Source organism: Myripristis murdjan, chromosome 12 (genome assembly GCF_902150065.1).
Source record: "Myripristis murdjan chromosome 12, fMyrMur1.1, whole genome shotgun sequence".
Taxonomy (NCBI): domain Eukaryota; kingdom Metazoa; phylum Chordata; class Actinopteri; order Holocentriformes; family Holocentridae; genus Myripristis; species Myripristis murdjan.
In genome coordinates this window covers 9,966,999-9,984,892 of record NC_043991.1, presented here as the reverse complement: position 1 = coordinate 9,984,892, position 17,894 = coordinate 9,966,999, and the positions used below count along the sequence as shown (strand labels likewise).

General features: G+C 42.9%; 1 protein-coding gene across 1 annotated transcript in view; it reads left to right on the top strand.

Annotated features, from left to right (window-relative positions):
• vav2 (vav 2 guanine nucleotide exchange factor) overlaps positions 1-17,894 on the top strand; it is a 197,833-nt gene that overhangs the window by 49,666 nt on the left and 130,273 nt on the right. The window contains exon 2 of the mRNA XM_030064977.1: positions 2,579-2,695. Coding sequence (XP_029920837.1) covers positions 2,579-2,695 — 117 coding nt within the window. The remainder of the gene's footprint in view (positions 1-2,578; positions 2,696-17,894) is intronic.

The following is a 17,894-nucleotide window of genomic DNA, read 5'->3' as shown; positions in this document are numbered from 1 at the left end:
CTTCTGTTGTTTTTTTTTGTTTGTTTTTTTTGCACCAGCAGTAAACAGTGTTGTAAAGTAAACAAATACATGGATTACAGTAAACAACAACAACAACAGGCTGTAATAAGATTAGTCATCGATAAAGTATTAAACTTGTAAACTTTAATATTTTTGTCGAAACGTTTAACTAGAAGGAACAGAATTCTGAGATTATTGCGTAAATAATCTAATGGAATGCATTACTGATTGCAAGTTATAATCAGGTTATTACTAGTGTGAATTGGAGGAAATAAGCACAACCCTCTATTTAAATCAGTTGTGTTCTCAGATGAACAGCTTAGTTGCAGTATTTGGCAGCTATTATGTGTGATGCACCCAGGACACTGTTAAAAAATACAGGAATATGTTGAATGTGCGGCAAACCATATTGAGGTAATCCCAAATGAATAGTATTGAGGGCAGTTGCAGCCTAAGGAGATGACCGCGGTCTGTTTATCCCCAGGTGTGCTCACGCTCCCCACTCCAGAAAGAAATGGTGTATTTTTTTTTTTTTTCCGTCAGCATCATAACCCCCCCATACACACACACACACACACACACACACACACACACACACTCTTATCTCCCAACATACATTAGAATGTCAGACACATCCACGCCCTCCTGATCCATATCTGCAGAGCCCCCTCTCCGCTCTCCAAACCTCTCCAGCAAATGTTACCTTTTCATATCGAGGCTGGGAAAATACGCTTCTCTCCCCACTACACGTGAGGATCGGCAGACACGATAACCTTAACCGTTGAACTGCAAATGTCACTTGAGCAAACCAGCCAATCGCGTCGGTCCTCGCCGGCCAGCGCAGCTCTCTTATGGGGGTTCACGGCAATGACACTGGGACCGAGCAGATGTGCACGTATGAATGAGAATGAGTCAGCAGGGCTCTCAGGTGTGGCTTAGGCGAGGCTGGCAGAAATACCGCAAAATACCAGGACACCATATCAGATGAAACCGCGCGACGGAGGACAGACGGCTTCTATTCAGAAATCGCTAGGGCGGATAAGGCTCTGGATCCTGGAGTTTTGCTGTGCTTATTTGAAGCGCGACAGCCAATTAGCACGACAGGCTGATGCAGAAGATGCCCGGCGTTGTCAGTCATTTGTAACAAAAAATGCCATGCCTCATCGAGCTGTGGCAAAGTTTAACTGAGAACATTGTGCACTTTGTGTGTTGGAGCATAAATCTGTATTTGTAAATCTGTATTGTGCACATTGTTTGCTGCCAACATAAAAACCAAAGTCAAATCTCCGTCTTAAGGCTATGGGTTGTTTCACCGTGTAAATGAAACATCTGATACAGGGATGAAACCCATCATCCACCTCTCACCAGAACATGCACTTTGGCGTTTTTGTTTAACAGAGCCTCTCTTGCTTGTGTCTTCTTTTTTTTGCAAGTAGATTCTGTTTCCATGGCCACCAATACATATTGCTCTCACAAAGAGAAATGAAAGGGCATATCTTAGCAGGATCAGCCAGATAATGTCTTCTTTGCGCATCGACGAATAGGAGGTGACTGTGCCTGTCATTAATATTTCAAAATGGCTGTGCTCAGTCATTGACCTGTTCCTCACCCCTAATAACTCCTTTATTACTAAAAAGGTGTATCTGTATGGAGTGACATTATTGGGATTGAGATTATTGACATTTATGAGCTTTTTTTTTTTTTTAGGTTTGTTGTGAAAACTGTAGTCTTGTGCAGATCACAATTTTATTATCCTAACCTCGTTACAGGTTAAAATCATAGAAATCGAATGGGTAGCACTGGCATGGGCAACAACTCTGATTTGCCGTGAACCAAAGGCCCACGCCAGTTCTACCCATTCGATTTCTATGATTAAAACAAACTTGAAGAATTATTTCCAGATACCTCTGCCTCTTGCTGCTTTACCTCCAGTACCCAGAGGTAAAGAGGTCCCGATGTCAAACCCAATTTGAAGTATTTTCACAACTTCAGCGAGGAGTTGGGCTTTTGTGTCTTTATCATGGACACTTCGTTGTTGGTGGTTATTTTTAATCTTGTCAGAATCCAACCTGTGACCTTTTAGTCGGGGGGGCAGACGCCCCAACTAGCGGGCCACTCTTACCCCAGTGCGGGTCTTTGCTGGTGGGCTTGACTGAGACTTCCTGTGCGCTCTAATGTGAGGAGACAGGTTCTTTGTGCTGCTTGCTTGCCTTATCTGGATCAGAGAGACAGCCCGTCAGCCACAGCCCCAGGAGTACCAATCAGCCTCCTCTCCTTCTGGTGCTTTCTAATCATCCCTATACCAGGAATGAGGAAATGAAGAGCCTGCCAATCATCAGCTAGGAAATTAAATATTTGCTAAAATGCTGCCGCGCTGATAAGGAATATTAAACAGTCTGTTGAAGCATGTTTCTGAGTGTAAATACCCACAATGTTTAACCATGCTGTTACAACACTGGTATGAATCCCAAGATAACGGTCCTTCCCTGTGCATCTGTTGTTGGAAGTTTGATTCGAGAGCATATTTATATTGTTTTGTCATCTCCTTTTGTCCTCTTTTTTTTTTTCCTTTTTGCAGTTTTTGTGTTTGAAGAACATCCGGACATTTCTCAAGGTGTGCCACGACAAGTTTGGCCTGCGCAACAGCGAGCTGTTTGACCCTTTCGACCTCTTCGATGTCAGGGACTTTGGAAAGGTGAGTGATTCAAACGTCAGATACCTCGATGGTGTGGCGTGGTGCTCTGCTACTTATCAGCCTGCAAAATGCTGTGCAGTTGAGCAGACACTGTAATTGGCTTCGAAGATGGGGCTATTTTCTCACAACATGAGGGATCTCAGAGACACAATGCTTCTTAAGTGTGCAAAAAAAAAAAAAAAAAAAAAAATCAGTTCCATTTTGCTGTTCTCTGATGAAATCCTTACTGCTTCAATTTTGTGACTCGGGATTTTACGTGTTCAACAAAGTAAACATGACAGTCTTCTTAGTTCTTTAACCCTATAAAGCCTGAACTATTAAAGAATTGGCAGAAAATTCAATTTTTTTGAAATAGAACCCTTTATTTAGTCCTATTACAAAATATATATATAGTTGTCCCTCTCTATAATGCGGTTCATCTTTCGCGGCCTCGCAGTTTCGCGGATTTTTTTTAGTGCAATTTTGCATGCTTTTTTTTTTTTTTTTACTGGACTTATTTTTCTACGAAGGTTTGAACTTTGAGAGTGTTTAAACAAGAGAGAAAAGTGAGAAAATGTTAATGCCTGTCTGAGAAAAGTGTATAAAGTGTGTAGTGAGGGGTTTTACAGCCTTAAAACATCTATAATAATTGTAAAAAATAAAGCTGACTACTTCGCGGATTTCGCCTATTGCGGGTTATTTTTAGAACGTAACTCCTGCGATTAACGAGGGACCACTGTATATAAAAAAAAATCAAAAAATATGTTATTACACGACCTTTCTGGTGTATGATGTATGATATGTACTTGAAGTGTCAATGGTATGGTCCAGGGTGAACAGGGGAAGTGTTCAAAGGTATACAACAGTATTTTGGTCAAGTATTGATTAAACTGAAAACGAAAAATGGAATTGAAAATGTGTATCATATATGATACAGGCTTTATAGGGTTAAGGAGTATGAGGTTTTCACGCAATCTTTGGGAAAACTTTGCTTAAAAAGTCTGCTCCCAATTTTGCCCTCATTACATTATAATGTGAAATTAAGTGAAGGAATGTGTTTGTGTGTCAGTGTGTGTGTGTGTGTGCTTAGGCCTGTGTGCGTATTTGCATGTGCGTGTGTGCGTCCATGTACCCAGTGCAACACGCCTTGTGCTTCATATGTGATATACTGTGGTAAAAATGCCTCCAAAAGTCAAATCTGTCAGTTGCATTAGCTTCATGACGGAGTGGAGTGCTCAGATGATGATGGTGTAACACTTCAGGGTCAGCTGCTTGCGTTCGTGTCACTGACTGATTTGGAAAAAATTCAACTTGCGACAGTTTGTTAGAATATGCATGTGCGCACTGGCTCAGCAGTAAAGGTGGTGGACGCGCTCACACATTCGATTACAAAACATGCAGTAATACAGAGGCTTTAAAAGATAAAGGCATTTTTTTTTTTTTTTTGGTGATATTTAAGTCACGCATTGTGGTTTAACTTGAGGCTGCAGTTTACGCATGTTGGATGGTGTAATTAGAAGAGATAGTGTAAGGAGCAAGAGCATATGAAAGCTGTGGTATTTGACACATTGCTGCAAAATGGACACAGGGAAAGGGCGCTACAGTTACATGTTAACTAACCTTTTTTTATTATTATTTTATTTCATTTTAATTTCTGGGACTGAAAGGCTTCCAGAAAAGAGGTTGGCTTGTAAGGACAGGCGGCAGGGATTGGCTGCTAATCCATAGCCAGAATACCCTGCGAAGGCCTCAGCTTCATCTCGCAGCCCCAGAGACTCTGCTCTTGACCTCTGTGACCGTGAAGTGTTGGAGTGTGTGGGTGATCCAGGGGCAACCAAAAGTGAAATGTGTATGTGTGTGTGGTGTGTGTGTGTGTGTGTGTGTGTGTCAAAGAGGTTGAGGGATCATAGGATCATTCTGGGCCAGTGGGAGACCAAAACAAGCAGAGAGGATAGCATGAAATCATATTAAAGTGATGATGCCAGCTTATGTTGTTGTGTCACGGTTTGTGTGGCGGGATCAAGCTCAGTGGTTTTGCAGTTTATTGAAAAATATGGACAACTTGTGCTCCAGTAATGAGAATCTTTGTTTATAAGTTAGTTATGTTTGGTCGTAAATAGGATGACTCTTTTTTTTTTTTTTTTTTTTTGGAACGATATCTATAATTCCTCTTTTCCGCTGGTAAACTGGGTAAACACGAGGCACATGGAGAGCAGCTGCAGTTGTTATTATGAAGCTTAATGGAATAAAAAAGTGTGCCTAACCCCTCCCTGAATGTTTGCCTTTACTCATTTAATTTTAGGGGTTGACACTAAAACCTAACTGCAAACATCTCTGTTTTATATCACTGATTTCCCCCCTTCCTGTTTATCACCATTGTAGCTGTGCTGAGAGGATCTTTCCGTGATGTAACTGGATTCATTTTCGGCTTGTTTGGCATGGAAAAAGCACTGCGGCGGGATCGGCGATCTACAGTTAATATGTCTCAGGCTGTAATTTTCCTTAAATATAACAAATGTCTGATGTCCGGCCTAATCCGATGCTTCCAGTTCAGTGTATTTCCTCACGAGCGGAGCTGAGAATGAATGGCGAACCAAGAGAGAGGAAGAAAAGATGAAGGAGAAAAAAAAGGAGATGAGGACTGGGTTGGCATTTTGTAGATAAACCTCAGGACAATGCCTCACAGTAAACGACATTAAAATCCAACAGCAGTCAGAATCAATCACATAGACCCTCCACATGTCAATTTGGAAATTGCCTTTGCATGGTCTCAGAGGTGGCGGGCTTGTCTCACCATTGATTTTCCATTAACGCCGAACATCACATTATAATATATTGAATTTAGTAGATCCCTACTAATGTGCCATACATTTAAATAGTGAGAATGCCTCATAAACCAAAGGTAAAGGAGGGTATTTTTCTTCTTGCAGAGAGCATGGTGGCCTTTTTTGGGGAGCTTATCAGTCTTCTTTTGCTTTCGCTTTTGTCATCGTGCCACTAAAGCCAAACAAGCCGTGGCTTTTATAATTTCCATCATGTATTTCATAGCACAGTATCACTCACCTACACTTGTCACATCATCCTTTTGTTTTCGCATCACTCAAAAGAATGTTTTCACTTGGCAGATGTATTTAAGCTGTTGGGTTGTGATGAAAATTGAAACAGCTTTGTCACAGATTTGGACAAAAAGAGTTCTCCATCCACCACCTCAGACAGAGATTTATCCCACATTGACGTTACAATCACATTCAGCCTCTTAACCCTTTTCGTTGCCCTTGTTTACAAATGTTAACGTCTGTGCTCACCAAAGTCAGGATTTACGAAAAACTGCTAAAAACAGTTTCAAAAATAAAATCACTTTTCATTAACATCTATGTGTTTATTTCTCTGGAATATGATTAGCCTGTTGCATATTAATTAACATTTGAGTAAAAGAGAGATAATGTTTGCCCGATCTTTATTGCTGTTCAGCTCGACTGTCAAATGTGAAAAAGTTGGAGAATACTGTCGGAGCTGGAAGAGTGGAAGTGGCACAGACTTGCCGTAACACTTATTACAGCTTTTATCGTCCATTTCTGCCAGGACACATTGACTGTCTGCTGCCTGATCACAGCCCAAAGTGGTCACACTTTTCATTGAGACTGGAATTAACAAAAGTCTGCGCAAAATCGAATCACACCAAACATATCAGCAGTTTAACGACAGGGTAGTAGCGCTGTTAAATATGACATGCATACAAGTATTTTAAAAAAATCTAGCCATGGCAGATTTGGACACGTTCTGATCAAGTTCAGGTCTCATAACATCACATTTTCATCACATTGAAATGACTCCAGTGAAATCCAAGAGCTGGCTCCTGTGACAAATACCTATGCTGACATGACTGGAGATGTGCATATGTGAGTCTCCAGAGGAAGATGAAAGTGTGCTTACGTGGATTGACTGTACTTACTCCGCATACTGCCATCCCCGTAGGGAAATTGCCAAGTGCCAATGTTTTTTTTTTTTTTTTTTTTTTTTTAAGCTCCCTCTCCCAACTGCAAAGTGTTGGCATTGGCCAGTGTTGATTCCTTAAAGGAAAACTCCAGCCTACGCCATGAAAAGCCTGGAACTGGCTATTTACGTTGCATCTGCGGGGCTGTTCTTGTTCTTTGATGTTGTATTTTTCTTATTCTGCTAACTAACCAAAAGTTAATCCATTTTCATCACCGATAGATATTCTCGGCACAGCCACAGTGGTGTTTAACAGGGAAAAAGTCAGCAGTCTCATGCATTTGGCAAGCTTACCAACAGAAAGTGTTAATGCATTTTAGGGTGGAATTTCCTTTAAGTGTGTACATCCCAAATGAAGAAGAAGCAGAAGAAGAAGAAGAAGAAGGAGAAGACCAACAACAGATTTCTGAGTTAAACAAAGGTTGAGCTCCCTCAGTATGCCCCCAGTGGCCTTCTCCTTATGAAAACAAATGAGGCACTTGCACAGATAGGGCCTTCTAACTCCAGATTTTTAATCTCTTCTGGAAGGAGGGAATTGAAACAGAGGGGTGTGGGGAGACAAAAGCAGCTGCATCTATAAACATTAATCAGCCTCTACCTGCCTCTCATACCTACACATTGGCTGTCAGGGGGCCCGAGAGTTCATCTCCCCTGGCCTCTGGTCGCCATCTCTCCTTCTAATGATGCCTCCTCTTGGGTCACAAGCAAATGGAGACGGGGCCAACTGGGCCCGGTGGTGGAAAAGGTAATTGCCCTCTCAGACCCTCCTCTCTCCCCTTTCCAGTGCCCGTGGTGCTGAAACAGATGGAGCTCATACCCTGCTCAATTTCCTGTACTGATTTTTATTCTCGCTACTTATCAACTCAAATCAACCAGTGTACTCCACCCCACACGCATCGGCTATTGCTTCCTCCTCGCTATTCTCTCCTCTCAGGGGTAGAAACCTCTGCTGCACACATATGGACTCGTGCACATAATCGCCATACTTCCCTTCTTCGCACCCCACCCCATCCCCCATCATTAGAAATTCATTATGACATCATTAGTCCAATGAAATACAGCTTATTACAGTAGACCCTGGAGAACGCTTTTATTTAAACACCTCCCTCCATCCAAACCCAACCGCCTCGTTTCCTTTCTCCCAACCTTTTTTAATTAGCCACCAAAGGAACATTGCTGTCATTTAAATGAACATGGCAATCAGTTTATTTGGCTGTTGCCATGATTAGCATAATTAGCCTGCACCTGTTAACCATCTATCAACAGTTTGGTAATTTTCCGTCTGTGACTGGAGAGCAGCGAAGGAAGGAAACATTCTGACAGATTTGCTGTCTTCATTAAAGGGAGCAGCATCATTCATTTGAAATGCAGACAGTGTTGCGTGCATCTATTTCTATCTCGTCTAAACAGCCTTTCAGTCATGACTGACTGACTTGTGAAGTGGCAGAACCATCCAAATGATGCTCATTGACTTGATAGTATGTGTCAAGGTGAATGCGTTTTATTTGTGCGCTGTGTTTCAGTGAAAAATTGGACTTTGCCCTGAATAGCTCATAGCTTTGGTGAAACAGCAGTGGCTTGCCAGCAGTGGTCTGCTCACATGAAATCATTGCGGTTATTTGAATATGTGTTTGTAAAACACCCCACTAAACAGCCCAATTGCCCTTGTTATAGCTAAGGATGTTAGTGTTTAGTGAGGCAGGACTTTTTTTGCTGTATTATTGCTTGTAATACCAGCAGTGGAGAAGTCATCATTTGGTATAGTGTGTATTCTTTCAGTGGAAGCAGGTGGGAATTTATTATCAACTTCATAACTAAATTTGTTCCGTTTCACAAAGCATAATCCATTTACCATAAAGGCAGATGCAAAAAACACTGCCTTAAACAGTGCATTGTATATTACAGCGAAGCAGTTACAATAAATAGACTAGTTCTACATTAATACGAGGTGTTTGCAGTAACCCCATTATACCAGCCTCACATCTGAAATGACACTTGTGAAGAGGAAAGATGAGGGTGCTGGGAGAGGGAGTGCACTGGAAAGCGAGGAGGAGAGAGAGTAAATGATGTGAAGGAAACTCAACAGACACCAATCCCTTGATTTGATTTGTGCCAACTGTTCCCTTTCAGCCGCATTTATTTCCCTCTCTCTACCCCTCATCCATCTCTCCCTCCGCCTCACTGTCTTCCCACCCCCGCTCGTTCATCTCGCAGCCATTGTCAGTGTGAGTATGTTGTGATAAGACTAAGCCAGCAGCAGGCTAGCCACCATTGTGTCCGGACGGTGCGATTGCGATTGGCCGGCGGTGTTTGATTGCCTTCTCTGTTGCTCTGGAGCCTGTGCAAACTGAACTCTGCTCCCTTCATTTCCTTCCTGCGTTGTGTGGCTGAAAATAGCCAGTTGCTTAGCATCCACACCCAGTTCTAGTGGAACCTGGAACGTGCCTCGCCAACTGTTGGCTCGTCCGCCTGAATGCAGTTTACTGAAGTAGATTTTAACCACAGCTGTAAACCCTCAAGCCATGCCTCGCTCTCATCTCTCCTCACTGGACTATAGGAATCTAGCATTCTTCATTAAACATTAAATAACAGTGGTACAAGAATCAATACCTCGGTACCAAGTGAATATCAACGTTTTGACAGTGATAGCAATGCGAGGGTTTTTATTATCTGTAATATTGACAAAACTTAAACCACTGGCTACAGGCCCGTGCACTCGTGACTCAGTGTTCATATATTAATGTGGCTTATACTGCACATGTGAATGCTGGACTCCAGGGTGTGGTTTATGAAAAAGAAAAAAAAAAAATCACAGTTACGAAACATTTTATTTTCAATCCTCTTTCCATTTAGCCAAGCAATCCAGCTCGACACAGCCCCCAACCAAAGTCTCAGCAGGCACAAGGTTCACTTGTATGCCTGAGTGGTTTGTCATATTGGAGCCTGGAAGTGACTCCCCTCCATCCTGATGCTAGCAGGCCCCGTAGTCTCACTCAGAGTTATAGTTCTGGTATTCCTTTGTGAGAGTCTTGTAAAATCCAATCCTTTGCTACTCTGAATCCTTCTCATTTTTCTTTCATTTGGCTAGCCATGGTTGGTGACATTCTTGAAAGCCATGCGTGAATCAAGGCCAGCGGATGGATCATTATGGCGGTGTCATATCCATTTTCAGAGGAACACAAGCGCGGGCAGAAACAATGAAAGTCCTTTATTGTTTCTTGTGCGATGGGATATATATGTGTTTTCATATTTCTGCTGTATATTTTTGAACAATCTATGGGCGAAGCAGCATACATCAGTTATGTTTTGTCTCCACAGGCGGTGAAAATAAATCACCAGAGGCCGGGATGAAAAAAAACAAGAGTGTGTGGGTTGGGGGGGGATCTCCACCGTTCCCACTTTGCAAATCGCACGGTGCTTGAAACACATAAAGTTTCTGTTTACTTGTTAATATTTAAACAGAGTATTTCAATAAAGGCCTGTGTGCTGAATGGGATTTCTGTTTTGCCATGGTATCAAATCAGGTGTTGGGAATTGGGGAATTTCACTGGTATTTGTATCCGCTCCCAAAATGCTGTTATGAGCCATTCATTGTGGATGGTTAAATGTAATGTTTGCACCTTATATTGATTCACACTGCATTTATTGGAGTGAAATAGAGCGTAGGAGGGGACTGATTCGTGCCCGTCACACTCAGGCTAAAGAGAGTTCACTAAGTGATGGAGGCATAAGGGTCAAGCAGCCACGGTCACACGCTTCCCTGGGTCAGTGTTTCCCTCTCCATTAGTGACCACATCCTCAGCAGCAGTGTCTGGTGTCAAGGCCCAAGTGGATTTTTTAAAGCTGTGATTGTCTGCACCACTGTACCTTCTCTGCATTAGAGGGTGGGGGGGGGCTGGGGTTTGGGGGGGGGGGGGGGGGTGGGGGGGGGGGGGGGGGGGGGTGGTATGAAAATGGTAAATAGTTGTTTTTCAGTGTTTTTCTGTGTTTACCTTTAAACACAGTTGATGCAGATACAGCCCTCTGATTGGTCAGAACCAAGTGGTTGCCCTAACCCTGCTTCCATCCCCACAATTTCCAGTGCATGTTCACTGCCTGGTCTCATTGAAAATGACTGGGGGAGCAATTTTGTATGGAAACCCGCCGTTGAGGCAAACTCATTTCATCGTCACAAGATGCCTTTGTTTTGCTAATGTGAAAGCATGTATGGCATATTCTGTATCCCACCACCCCCCCAACATACCCTGCTATACACTTAAGTGTTACAATTACACCCTATAGCCCCTCAGAGAGATTTTTCTCTGACTCTGAAAACACATAGCCCTGTCTGAGTAGACAGTTTTGTGGCCCCTTCTTCTCCCCCTGTCCCCTCTTCTCTCGTTCCCTGTCCATCAGGACCCCCTGACTGCAAGTTTTTACATAAAGCTTCCAAGATACAATCAATAATTCATTCCAAATGCCATACTGCTGATGATAATTCTCCTGACATGAATTATAAATGGGAACCCGCCTCCCCTCGTCCCGTGTTTGGACCCCCTCCATCTCTCTCTTCCCTGCTTTACTCCCACAAGCTCATTATTCCTAAAGCTCGTTACTGCGATACCCAAAGAAACAGGTGGTTGCCGAGCAATGAGTCGTTGTCTGGGATACGGCGCGTGCAGGTCTGTGCGCGCAGGGCTCAGGGATGCTGACTCTTTGGAAGGGATTCGGCATTGCACTTACGGTGACAATGCAGAGAGTGGATGTGAGAGATGATACGGGTGACACCTTCAAACGATAAAACGATAATCGGCCCACAGTCGAGGCTGCTGTGTGCGATCAATGAACAGAAGAGATGTGTTCGGTCTCGGAACGCGGGAAACGTCTGAACTAAATGAACTTCTAATGCCATTTGGCTCGGTTCCTACTTTCATCACTCACCCACCTGTTCCATCGTTTGACTTTGCATTTTTTTTTTGTTCCTTGAGAAAATTACATTCTATCAGTCCCTTTTATATTAAATTCTTTTCTTCTCTCAAAACAGAAGCAATATTTCCCCAGTTCAGTCAAGACGTTTTACTTAGAATCAGCGCTCTGTCTGTCTGTCTTTCTTTCTTTCTTTCTTTCTTTTTTTTTGCCTCGGTACCATTTTGCTACTGACATCATTCCAACTGCACCATTTAAATCCACCAGGAGTGAGAAAGGGAAAAGTGATGAGCTGTATAAAAAAACACTTATTGAACTCTAAATGCTCGGTGCAGTCGGAATCCTATTGTGGAAATAATTGCCTTCCCTTTGTTTTGTGTGCCTGTGAATGTTAGTGTCTTCTTGTACTGATAGACGGAGACAATAGAATAGACTGCAGCCCAACCTTGAGGCTCAGCCCGGCTCTTTGAGGATTCTCAGCACACAGTTTTGCGGTGCTGTCTGTCTTTAGCCGAGGTGCGATCACAACCCCTCTCTGTTCCTTGGCTCATTTCTTGGGTTTGATGCACTGGTCACTGGAGGGCGTGTCCCTGTTGTTGGGGCGGTGTCTTCAGAACGCAGCAGGAATAAAGTGGGGGTGTAAAGAGGAAGGGCCCCCACAGGGAGTGAGTCTCTGAATTCCACGCTGCCAGTGTGAGCTCTCATTATTTCTCCTCCCTCCATTCCTCCCTCTGTGGCCCCACAGGCACCGCTATGATGGACAGGTACATTCTCCAAGGAATCACTGGCATGAAAAAAGGAGAAAATCACCAAATAGGGAGCCTGTCCTCGTTCATTTTTCATTGCATAGGGATTATTCTCACATGGAGCTGAATGGTAAACCCAGACTGCTCATAAATCATGCTCATTGTGCCTGAATGCCCTGCCCTTCGGTGCGTTTGCGAATGCACTCTGAATTATGTAATTACAACCTATTTGCCCTCAATTTTAAGATAATTTCCCGTCCCTTCATTTTGTGACATTGTAAATAGCGGCTCATCGTCTCACAGTGGCTATTCTATTAGGAGACATTTGGCACACAGAGTACACGATGTTGTGGTGGCTTTTGCAGGATCATCAGAGTAAGCTGTTTTCATGAACCATGGTTGAATCATGAGAGTTAAGCAAATGGCACAGTGTGACACATGAGGTGAACAATCCCCTCTACTTGCTGACTAGAAGGCTACATTAGAGAAATGTGCAGGGGAGGCAGACAGATTGTTCAGACTTGTCCTTCATGCATAGTTTCCTGTCCAAACTAAATCAAACTATCAATTTTGTATTTTTGTTGTTGTCAGTTTTTACATATTTATTTGTCTGCACTGTCACCGGCTATTAAATGGTAAAAACTGACACATTTTCTTGCACTAGCAGCATTTTAGAGAGAAAGGCGGTAATACACTCTTTACCCTGCAGAGCCCACATGAATTGTGTGTACATGGACAATATCTTGGGAAATGAGTGTTTTCACTTTTACATGTTAACCCTTGGATTTTAGTGGCTGATAGTCCATAAATGAAATCTATCTCTCTAACCCAACCATGGGTCTGTAAGTGTGAATTAATAGTTGTTGTAGTTTATATTGTGGGGTCGGTGCCACAATGTCTAATTAAGTATTTTTCTATGATGTTTTTATGCTATTTTCTCTGATGTTTTCTTATGCTGTGTTTTCTGTGTTGTTTTTATGCTGTTTTTTTTTTTTTTTTTTTTTTTTTCTGTTGTTGCAGTATTTTGTATTTATTTTTACTGTAAGGCGACCTTGAGTGCCATGAAAGGCGCCATAACAAATAAAATGTATTATTATTATTCTTATTATAACCGGGAAGGAGAATATGGATGGGTCTTCAGAGAGCCCAACCAGGGATCCTGACTTGATGAAAATGAGTTGTCCCTTTTATACCCTCCACCATCCGTCACTTGTGCTCAGTCTAAATGGGTTAACTGGCATTTCAGTCCCATGTTCTGAACCCTACATCAGTCCTAGGTTATTATCAACCGCTAACTGGTGGAAACAGGTCACCTACTAATTTGCGACTGATGATATAGGACATGTTCTACTTTTTACGTGGGGAATCCTTACCTCAGTGTAACTTATGCATCATTATCCATCCATTATTATCCTGATGATCCAAAATGCAGCCTAACATAGAGACTGAAATGAGATCTATCAAATATCCTTCCAAATATTTGATTGTTTAAGCAATTGTCTAAAAAGGCAGGCTATAGGCTCACCCAGGTGGACCGGAGGCATCTGTATTAGCTGAGAAAGTATCTCATTAAACCCTCCCCAGACCGTTTTGTATTCTGTGTGTTTGAGTCCATTTTCAGTGAAGCTACCGTCGTCCTGAACGTCACAGTCGCCTCACTCCATGCGGCCTTCAACAGGTTGCATAATAAGCAAGCAGAGTGTTGGTGTTGATGTGGAGAGCCAATTTACGGGATGTAGTCAGGGACAATTTCCAGCCTGCAGTCGGCCTTGTGAGCAACTTGTGTCTAGCCTCCCGAAAAACAAAAAAACAGCAACGACAACAGCAAAAAATGTGCCAGCAACAGTGATCGATAAAAAAAAAAAAAAAAAAAAAAAACCTCGCTGCACATATTCTCTGTATATCCACAGGTGTACCTGCCCTGTGCAGACCTCTACGCTTGACAAAATTAAGTTGTTTTGTGCAAAAGTGTCTGCTAACTCGCATTATGTAATGCAATATAAAATATCAACTTGCTGAAGTGTGTGCGAGCTCCAGAGATGCTGCAGCTAACACTGATCTCTGACCTCTGAAAACAGAGTGGGAGACACAGAGAAGGAAAAAATGCCATTTCATCTGTGAACAAAAAAAAATTTAAAAACCCCACAAAAATACAAATGCTAGGTAATATTATTCTACCGGTGCAAAGGTCCCCAAATGTCTGTTTTCCATATCTGTTCAGTCAAGCACATAAAAGCAGGATTATTACATGCTCTGACCAAAAATTACTATGTCAGATACGCGTGACTGTGGAAGTGGAATTAAGCACTTTATTCAATTGGAACATTGACAGCGCTGTCTATGGCGGCCATTAAATCTGTCACTGCTTTTATACGGTCCAGTTCATCAACAGTAGAACATCAAAGTGCCAGATGACACACACACACACACACAGAGGCACAGACAGATGCACAGACAAAAACGTGCACACACACACACACACAGATACTGGAGCCCAGGGCCATAAAGTCAGTGTTGGAGCCAGTGTTCTCTGATTTCTCCTATCAAAGGGCTGTAAAATGGAAATTAGACTGAATGGATGACATGGTCTCCTATTACCCGTGGCATGTATTATAGAACGCCGTAGTAACACATCAGGCTGTGATGGTGAGAGTCTAGATACTTCAGCCCACTTACCTTTTAGGGATTCTATTAATCCACTCCTCCTCCTCCTCCTCTCCCCGCCGGTTTTAGCAGCATCTGCTGTGAACACTCAATAGACCCCCTCACTGCTTCATCCTCACACTTTTCCACAGTTTACTCCTCATTTTTCACGCTCTTGTTTTGTATCTCTTCCCCCCACCCGATTCCCTCCTCTCTCTTCAGCTCTATATCTCTTTCCATCCCTTTGCCTCCCATCCATAACTTTGGACGCAGTTATTGTATTTTTTTTAGCCGTGGCTGTGCCTCGCTTTTGCTGGTAAGTGTTGTGTTTCGACACGGCGCGAGGTAATTTGATACGCCCGATAAAGTGTGGAGAGAGCCGGCAGCCGGGCCCCCTTATTGTGTGTTGTTGGATAGCTTTCCAGGTGTTATGGAGACACCCTGCAGTGGCGACTAAACCAGCGCCTTCCTCCGTGCCTCGATTCATTTTTTTTACCCTGCAGGTGCCTCGTAGCAGGTTGTAATGTTGCGTGGCCCTGTGTGGCCACCGGGGGAACAGCACTGCCGGGTATCTGCGTAGGAGCGGAACGTTTTCCACGCGGGCCTTTCGTCGAATCGTTTTGGAGCATCTCCACTGACAAACAACAGCTGCTGGTAATTAAAACACAGGTGATTGTAATCAAACGGTAACGCCACAGCCAGGGACCGCCACTGAGAAACGCGTGAGGAAACAGTGAATCCAGCATTTGGACTCCTGAATGCCAAAAGACAGTGGGGGTGTACTGACACAGAGGAATTTAGACCTATATCCAACTGGTAGTTACGACTAGGGCTCTTGCTTTTATTTTTTATTTATTTTTTATTAATTTAGATTTTTTTTTTTATTTGTTTATTGATTGATGAAAGTTCCAATATTTCTGAATAGGTGGTAAATGAAAGTATCTGTTGTATTAGTCAGACATCACCATTAAAATAAAGTTTTTTCTTCTTCTTCTTCTTCTTATTATTATTATCCATGTTTTTTTTTTTTTTTTTTTTTTTTTTTTTTAACCACAAACCAACGTTGCCTATCATAAAACTGATTTTTTCTTTTTTTTTTTTTTTTGTTTAATTAATAGTTTAATAGTGTAACTTTTTGGTATAGACTTAAAGAAGTCCTGTTCAGCTTTACAATTGACATGAACACCTCTCTTCAATCAATTTTAATTTAAAATTGTATTTTATGGTAAGTAGAGAGTAGGATCGTGCAGCTAACATGCCCCTCGGTCTTGCGTTGCTCGATGCGCAGTAGAAGAAGAAGAAGCAGAAGACAACAGGATGCTGTGTGTTGTCTCTCTTTGCTAATAATCTTTTCCGATGTTGCAAACCCATCGAATTATTCAGACTGCAAGGTGTTGCTTAATTCTGGGAAAGAAAGGTGCCAAAACATCACCCTGGACCCTGCCAGTGTTTCCGAGAGTGAACTCCCTGTTTCACATCATGTAAACAATAATGCCTCCATGTTTATCTGTGCTTCATTACCATTGAACTAATGAAATACTGACACGGCTGCCCAGTTTTTCAGAGACTGGCTCAGTGTGTTTACAGATTCCCCCCATGCAGAGCTACCAAGGACACTACGGCTATGGTGATATTTAGCATAATTTGGCCCTTAATGCTCAAAATTTAATCCTTTGACATGGTAGAAAATGATATATTATTGGCTTATTTATGGAGGAGTCATACGCCGCATCTATTGTGTGATGGGCACTAATGAAGACACAAAACACAACACAACAGAAACACCACATGATAAAGCACTTAAACTGAGAGGAGACTGAATTTCTGAATCCATCCTCCGCCATAATCGTCTCCACGGAAACTGTTTAGTGTGAGCTTCAGGAACTTGAGGCATTCTTGAATTCTTGAATAACGGTCCAAACGGTTCCACTTAGCACAGTTCGGGAATTACATGACAATATTGCGAGGGGGATTCAAGCTGCTCTGGAGGCAAAAGGCGACCGCGTCCTCATTAGTTATTTGCTACAGAAGGTGTTTCTGTTATTTTCTCCACCTGTTGAATTATTGAGAAGGTTTTGTGAGCACTGCAGTTGTTCTTGTCTCTCTCTCTCTTGCTCTCTCTCGCTCTCTTTCTGTGTGTGTGGGTGTGTGTCCTTGCCCTCATGCTGTGCCCTGTCTGCCTTGGCCCCAATTATCAGTCCAGGGAGTGCCCAGAGCTTCCCGTTCATCATCTCATCGCCCAGCCTTGGACAAAGCACCCAGCAGTTCCTGTCAGAGACTGAATTATGGAGATTTGGGTGAGAGACTGACAAAAAGGTAGAGGAAGGCAGACGCAGACAGGAAGAGACAGCGCGATTCTACTTTGTCCCGACGAGATTGGCAAGGCTCCGGGGGAGGGAAATTAGTTTGCGGCGGGACGCTTCCCTGGTGAGCGAGGAGACGGAAAAGGGAAAGACAAGGTGAGCGGAGGAGGGAGGGAAGGAGAAAGAAGGACATTCAGACAGTGGCTGAAAGACGTGAGGTGACAGGGGCGGGCGCAGAGACAGACAGAAAGTTTGACAGACAGAGAGGTGAAGGCGTTTGACAGGAGAGATAATGGGCAAAACGAAAGAGAGACATGTCCGCAGAAATGCTCGAGGAGAGGTAGAAACGAGGTAGAGAAACAAAAGGAGAGATCCTGACAGAGACAGACAGGTTAATTGGTCAATAAAAAAAAACCCAAGAATGTAGGAAATAAAGATGAAAAGATACTTGGGGAAATAATGAAGAAGGAGGAAGGAGGGAGAGAATGAGGAGTGTTGTTCCCATTGTAGTGGATGTGTGTTCACTTGGCTGGGCTCCTCGTGGCCTTTGTGATAAAGGAGAGTAGTTTCCGTGCAGTCAATGGCTGGGAGTGGAGCGAACTAATGGCCAGACTGGGTCTGTGTCAGCCT